Source organism: Rhincodon typus, chromosome 16 (genome assembly GCF_021869965.1).
Source record: "Rhincodon typus isolate 14 chromosome 16, sRhiTyp1.1, whole genome shotgun sequence".
In the NCBI taxonomy this organism is placed as follows: domain Eukaryota; kingdom Metazoa; phylum Chordata; class Chondrichthyes; order Orectolobiformes; family Rhincodontidae; genus Rhincodon; species Rhincodon typus.
Window position 1 is genome coordinate 17,501,849 of NC_063347.1, and position 7,698 is coordinate 17,509,546.

At 38.8% G+C, this 7,698-nt stretch overlaps 1 protein-coding gene across 1 annotated transcript in view; it reads right to left on the minus strand.

Annotated features, from left to right (window-relative positions):
• LOC109919878 (NIMA-related kinase 4) overlaps window positions 1–7,698 on the minus strand; it is a 32,531-nt gene that overhangs the window by 18,963 nt on the left and 5,870 nt on the right. The window contains exons 2-4 of the mRNA XM_048606706.1: window positions 4,506–4,613; window positions 2,367–2,521; window positions 1,633–1,768 (exon numbers count right to left, since the gene is read on the minus strand). Coding sequence (XP_048462663.1) covers window positions 1,633–1,768; window positions 2,367–2,521; window positions 4,506–4,613 — 399 coding nt within the window. The remainder of the gene's footprint in view (window positions 1–1,632; window positions 1,769–2,366; window positions 2,522–4,505; window positions 4,614–7,698) is intronic.

Below are 7,698 nucleotides of genomic sequence, written 5' to 3' on the forward strand. Positions count from 1 at the left end.
TTTGTATGATTTGCACATTCTTCCCATGTCTGTGTGGGTTTCCACGGGGTGATCCGGTTTCCTCCCACAGTCCAAAGATGTGCAAGGTAGGTGGATTGGCCATGCTAAATTGCCGGTAGTGGTCAGGGATGTGTAGGTTAGGTGCATTAGCCACGGGAAATGCAACGTTACAGGGATAGGGTAGGGGAATGGGTCTGGATGGGGTGCTCTTCAGAGGGTCAGTGCGGACTTATTGGGTTGAATGGCCTGTTTCCACACCATGGGGATTCTATTCTATTCTTGTATAACAAAACTCTTATCTCTGGAATTAATCTAGTAAACTTCCTTTGAACTGCCTTCAATACAACCACTTCCCTCCTCAATTAAGGGGACCAAAATTGTACACAATACTCCAGGTGTGGTCTCATTAATGCCTTGCTCAGTTGCAACGACACTTCTCTCCTTTTACACTCTATTCCTTTAGCAATAAATACCAAAATCCAATTTGCCTTCCTTATTACCTGCTGTACCTGAATACTAGTTTTCTACTCAAATTGTTGAAATTGGTGCAATGAAGATGCTCCCTATGTGTTTTATGGTTTTACTCCATCATTATTGCTGAATCAGTGTGAAATTTTCAAGATGTCATGTGGATTGGAAGGAAAGTATGATGCAGTCTTGCTCCTCTTGCCCTTACTTATCTATACATGAAGCTGGAACGCTTGGAGATTTTTTCTCATAACGTATCATACACTGTAGTAATGCAAACCTGTACGTGATCAAAATGATCTACTGTGGATTGGTATACAAAGTTAACTCCCAGTCTATTCAGTTCAGTTCTAGTATGGAATCCCTACATTGTGGAAACAGGCCCTTCGGCCCAACAAGTCCACATTGACCCTCAAAGCATCCGACCCAGACCCATCCCCCTATAACCCCACTAATCTCCACATCCCTGAACACTACAGGCAATTTAGCACGGCCAATCCACCTAATCTACACATCTTTGGACTGTGGGAGGAAACCAGAGCACCTGGAGGAAACCCACGCAGAACGGGGAGAATGTGCAAACTCCACACAGACAGTTGCCCGAGGATGGAATCGAACCCGGGTCCCTGGTGCTGTGAGACAGCAGTGCTAACCACTGAGCCACCGTGCCATCCAAATAACTAATGTGCTCTTAGACACGGGTGGGGATCGAACCCACGATCTTCAAATTATGAGACCAACATCTTTCCACTTGGCCACCACGCCCAGCTCTAAAAGTCACATGTCTTTGGGAAAACACCAATGGAGTAGTTCTCTATTCATAACAGGCATCTGATTAGGTAAAGTGAGGCTAAAGGAATTCAAATTAGGATTTTCCCTTGGGTTGGTTCTTCCTATTCCCTGCTGGCAGGTCTACAGCAACACTGACATTAGGCTGGGACCTCTTTTGGTAAACAGAAAATAAGACATCGCAGCATATGCTCAAGATAAACAAAGTAAGGGCTAATGTGGAGAAAGCAGATGTATTATCTTATGAATGAAAAATGACAACTATTTATGCAGGTGATTCACAAGATGCATAGAATCATTAAACTACTTGAAATATTCAGTTGAAAACTGTCAAAAATCTTCACTGTGGCAGTACTCTGAACTTAGAACTCTGACCTTGATATATTTCTTGGTTGGATCCATGTTCAAAGGGACCTCAGATTCACACGCTGAATTGCGCTTCAATATCACAGTGGAGGAATTAATGGGTTTAGATTCTAATGAGGTTTTCTTACGTGTTTTCATAGCTCTCCTAAAATATATAAAAAAGTATTACAGGTAATCATATTCACAGCAGTATCAAATTTACTTTTACCAGGTTAAATTGGAATTATCTTCCTGTATTCTCACAAGTTAAAGTACTAACCTGCCTTTATCTTTCCATCTCTTAAGCTAGCTTGCCTGGTTCTGTGAAAGCACTTCGCAGACAATTACATGCTGATAACTTCAGTTTCTCCAACCTTTCCTCATAACTTACACCTTTGACACTAATGTTCAGTCCCTCAAACTGCCTCCAGAACTTGAATGTCTCAGCTGCATATCAGCAAAGCAGACATGACACTGCCTTCAAGGCGCGATTAAATAAAGTGTTAAGCAGTTTGTTAATAATTTCTTCTGATAGATATTCTCCTGCTTCAATTATGTAATGCAATTTTCTGTTGCTTTGTTCACCACTACTCCGCATTTGCTGAATATGTTTTGCATCAATTTTCCTAAAGACTCAGCAGTTTGCCATTATTATTTTTTCCCAAATATCTTACTTCATTGTAGAGAAAATGTAATTGTGTGGTAAATATGATCAAAGATTTAATTCAACAATTTTTATTTCACGTGTTATTGAGTATACCTACACTTTTGTGGCTTCCAAGAACAAAGCAATATGACTCTTGATGTATGACTTCCTGAGAACAGCTTTGACATCTGGTCGTTCCTCAGGCCTTCTGCTCAACATGCTATGTATCAGCACTCCCAGCTGTTCACTGTATTCCTTTGGTATAGGTGGAAGCTACATAACAAATATTGATAAAGTAAACAATATTGTGCATAAGTCTCCGTTATCACTCCTATTCTAAATATATCAGGTTGAATTTTTGTCTACTGATGGAGAAGTAAACAGGGTCAGGAAGGACAAATTTTGGCAACAATACTTGAAGTACTTTCTTGACCCTGCGTCATATTTATGTAGTCATTTTGTGCTTTTGGGATCATGACCCCGAGAATTCTTTCGAAGTTTTGACCGCCATTGGCAATTGTACATTTGAATTTTAGCCTCCCCTGCTTAAAACAAAAGGGGGAGGTGAGTCTGCTGAGATTTTGGAAACATTCTGACAGGTAAATATTTTGATAACTTCAGATGTTATTATCAGATAGTGCATTGTAATGCAGCTGTGTTTTAACCGCAGTGATTCATTATAGGGACTCTAACCTGCAAAGATAACTTGACTATTACATTGAACAACATTAGTTAAGTAATGAGATTAATTTGAATACTTCTATCCATTTTGCACTCAAAATCATCGAAAAATGTGCTGGGAAAACTTCTGTCATAGAACTGTGGTTCAAATGAGGAGATTGTTAACTTTGAAATAAAAAATGTCACTCCTGTTGAAAGTCCTGCACTCCACTGAAATGACAGCTAATCTGCTTTGAAATGGAAATTAAATATCACTTGGTCTTTCAGTTTCATTGGAGCTAATGGTTTGTTAGTACAGCTAAGCCTAAAAAGAATGCATGAAAGATTTCGAAAGTTATAGAACTATTTCTGTCAGGAAGGATCTGTGTTCATATTTTTAATTAACAGTTTTAAGAGATTATTAAAGGATTATCTATCTTTGATTTGGTAAGTCAATAAGTGTATAGTTTTTACAACTTGACTGATCACTTGAGGGGATTTTACGATAGCTTTTGTGAATACAAGTTTTTCAGTATGTTTGAGTAACAGTTCTATCTGAATTGTTAATTTATCTTGCCACGCCCAATTCAAAGATTCTCATTTCTCCCTGTAATGAATAGTGAATGGCTGCAAAGCATACACGGGGAGTGGGAGTATGGGATTATGGGAGGGCATAAAAATAAAGGGGCGTGAAGGCGGCAAAGGTGTTTGGGAACATGGAATAAGGGGGCATGAGAGGCATGTATGAATTGCCATGGGGAGGATTGAGGCATAGGGATAAAGGCTATGAGGTTTGGGTGGGAGCTAGCGGGTGACATTTAGAGGCTACGATTGATGCTGAGAGTGGGGATGTTGACCTGAGAACCAAAGTTGATGTTTTAACCGCCTGCCTCAGTACCTCCGTTTCTCTAGCACTATATGCCAGCCCACAAAGCCTGAGCGCCTCAATCTCCCTAGTAATTCGAAAAGGGTGCAAAAGTTAAATATACCCCTTTAGTTTGCAGAGAACATATCCCTGTGTATGAATGTATTTGTTCCTTGCAAGCATAAATGATCCATGTGTTAAATCAATGGACTACCTTAAGTTGATCCTGCTGTAGCTATTAGCACACTCAGGATTGATCAGTAAGTGGTGAACAAATGCAGAATTACATCTGACAGTAAACATTTTGTTTTGGGTTTTGCAAACTAGGCTGGTTGAGTACAGTTTATACTTGGTCTATTAGGGACAAAGAAACTCATTGTTTGATTTAATCAGACAATCGTTGGGATGTATGGCCAACTTACCTGGATATTATTAATAATAAATAACATTAATCTAATCTTGCATTGCTTAAAAATATTGTAACTTCTTGACCTTTAATTTGTTTCTCAACGTTTATCCATATTTGTGACATTTATCAGATGAACTCATGCGTGGGTTTTTTCTTTAATATTATTAGCATTCATCCTCAGGATGGGACAGTGGCTGGCAGAACCAGCATTTATTGCTCACTGTTATTTGCCTTGAGGCTGCCTTCTTGAACTGCTGTATATTGGTAAACCAAATAAAGTATTTGATAAAGTTAATAGAAAAATATCATGGAATGTACATTACCTTTCCTTCAATAATCTTGAAAACTAAGGAGTTCATATCCTTGGCATTAAAGGCATGTTTCAAGGTTGCCATTTCAAATACACAACAGCCGAGGGCCCAAACGTCAGACTGCACAGAAAATGAGAAAGAAAAACTTAAGACGGACAATTTCTTTTACCCCAAACCTCATTATTTTTACAGCTTTTCTACAAAAATGTTGTAATACCCCCACGATTCTTTAAAGCTTCACTTTAAAGCAGACTCTTCAGAGTAAAGTCAGCAAAATTGACCTGTCCCAGGAGATACGGCAGAATAACGTTTCTTTCAGCTTTAATGCTTACTCACTGGGTTTCTGAGGTTCCAGAAAACCTGGCCGTTAAAGGGAAGTGATAACTGCTGAATGGAAAAGGTACCTGGTTTTCAGGACTGTTTTGGGTCAGGAACAAGTGATGTACTTCCTTTGGTTCACAAATAAATCTGTTCCCAATTCAAACGCACAAATGCGCAGTTAATTCAAAACCCATCAATAAGTGGGTCTCAAGTCTCCCACTCTCCTCTCCCAAAGTTTGTCATTTTTGTCCAACAACTCATTATTACAGCCTACGCATTTAACTACATACCCCTCAACCCACATCTCACCCTGCAACAGGGATCCTAGCTGCTCCTGAGTTGTATTTCAGCTGCTGTAGGGAACTATCCTATCAAACACGACAGCAACAAACATGTTAAAGAAATAAAAATCACTCTTATGACAATAAAAGGTCAACAGCAATCAGGTAAACCCCCACAAGAAATCCAACTATCCATGTGGAAATCCTGTTTTATTAGATTTTGGGGCCAATGAATCACTTGAAAATTCCAAGGTTATAACCCAATCTATACAATTATAGTGGACAGACTGATTGGAATGGAGTTACAAATAGTTTCAACATGCCATTAGTGCATCAAAAATGGCAAAATAAAATACCAAGCTTCCTATTCTCTCTCCAGCAATTAACCGCAAATCCATGTGTGTGGCTGCCGATAATAGCTGTAAATTAGAAATAGAAGGAAGGGTGGAACTCAAGAGCATTACAACCACCTGTGAAGTAGTACTGAACAAATTGGTGGAGCTGCAAGATGACAAATCCCCAGCTCCTGATGGACATCATCCTCGGGTCTTAAAAGAAATGGTTAATGAGATGGTTGATGCATTAGGGCAGGCTCGAGGGGCCAGATGGCCGACTCCTGCTCCTACTCCTGGTTCTTATGTTCTTATTAGTTTTAACTTCCCAGATTTCCTTTGATTTGGGGTAAGTTCCATTCGAATGATAGTCAGTGAACATAACTTATTATTCAAAAAGGGAGGGAGGCAAAAAGCAGCAATCTACAGACCATTAAGCTTAATGTCTGTTGAAAGGAAGATGTTCGAAGCTATTATTAAATATTTCATGGCAGTTCAAAAATGTTCAAGGTAATCAAGTAGCGTCAATATGGTTTTGTGAAAGGAAAATTATATTTAATCAATTTTTCAGAATTCTTTGAGGGAAGTAACGTGGTTAAAAGGGAAAACAATGGATGTAATGCACTTGGATTTCCAGAAGGCATTTGATAGCGACTAATATTAAAGGTTACTGCAGAAAAAAAGCTCACGGTATAGTGAGTAAAATGGATTGCATGGAGGGAAGACTGGCTAGCTAACAGGAAACAGACAGTATACATAAATGGGTAATTTTCAAGTTGGCAAGATATAATGAGTGGTGCGTCACTGGGATCACTATTGTTTCTTCAAGTTTTTACAATTTATATAATTGTATTATATACCTCGAGGTGATTCCTTTGAAGTGCAATCCCACTGCGGCTATGCATTTAAGAAAGACTGTAGTGTCTGAACTTACAGCTTTATTTTTCTTTATTTTCTACTTAAAACTAAGGAGGTCTGCAATGTGTAACTTTTAACCTTATTTCGTGTGTTTTACGCTACACTACAATAAAAACTGCAATGTTTAACTTTTAACTTTGTTCTTTCTTTCTACCTTGTTCTTAAGATTCTGTACCTAGCCACTTGTACCTAAGATGGTGCCGTATGTGGTGACTTTATACACTTTTCACTGCACTTCTGTGCTTTTGTACTGGAGTACGTGACAATAAAATCAAAATCAAATCAAATGACTTGGACAACAGGAATGACAGCATGGATGCTAAATCTGCTGATGACACAGATAGGTAGGAAAGTAAGTTGAGAGGAGGATGTAAGAAGCTATAGTGGGATATAGATAGGTTAAGTGAATGGACAAAGATCTAGAAAATACAATATAGAACACAGAACAGTACAGGCCCTTCAACCCATGATGTTGTGCCGACCTATTATCCTACTAAGATCAAATTGCCCTGCATACCCTACATTTTACTGGGAAATATGTGGGAAAACAGGTAATTGCCCATTTCAGCAGTTAGAATGAAAAAGAAGAAAATTATCTAAATTGAGAGAGATTGCCCAGCTATGAGAAACAAAGGGTTTTGGGTGTCCTCATTCATGAATCACAATAGTTTAGTATTCAGGTAAAAGTTATTTCCTATTTTGAGGGAAACTGAAACAAAATATGGAGGTTTCTTTTTCTGATGAAGGGTCTAGGCCCGAAACGTCAGCCTTCCTGCTCCTATGATGCTGCTTGGCCTGCTGTGTTCATCCAGCTCTACACCTTGTTATCTATGGAGGTTATGCTTCAGTTACACAGGGCACTGGTGAGAATCTAGATTGGGGGAGGGTTCAATGTTTAAAAATAAGGAACTTTCTTTTTTGTAGAGGGTTGAGAGTCTTTTCATCAACTCTCTTCATCAAAAGGCATTGGAAGCAACGTCTTTGAATATTTTGTAAGGCAGAGATAGACAGATTCATGATTTACAAGAAACTGAAAGGATAGAGAGACTAGCAGGATGTGAAGTAATCAGATCAGCCATGCTCGAATTGAATGGCAAACAGGTTCGAGGGGTTCTGTGGCCTACTTCTGCTCCTTATTCTTACAAACACAGATACGAATTGAGTTGGAGTCATTATGAGTTAGAAACATGTTGCCTCTTGTCCCTGTTCAAGTTCATATATAGCAAACCAGCTTCTGCCTAAGCCAAAGACAAAGAAAGCACACACTTGTTGTGGCAAAAGAATGTAGAAACATTTTTAAAAAAATACATTTAACCTATAACGAAAAGCTGATCTAACCAAAAGAACGATAAA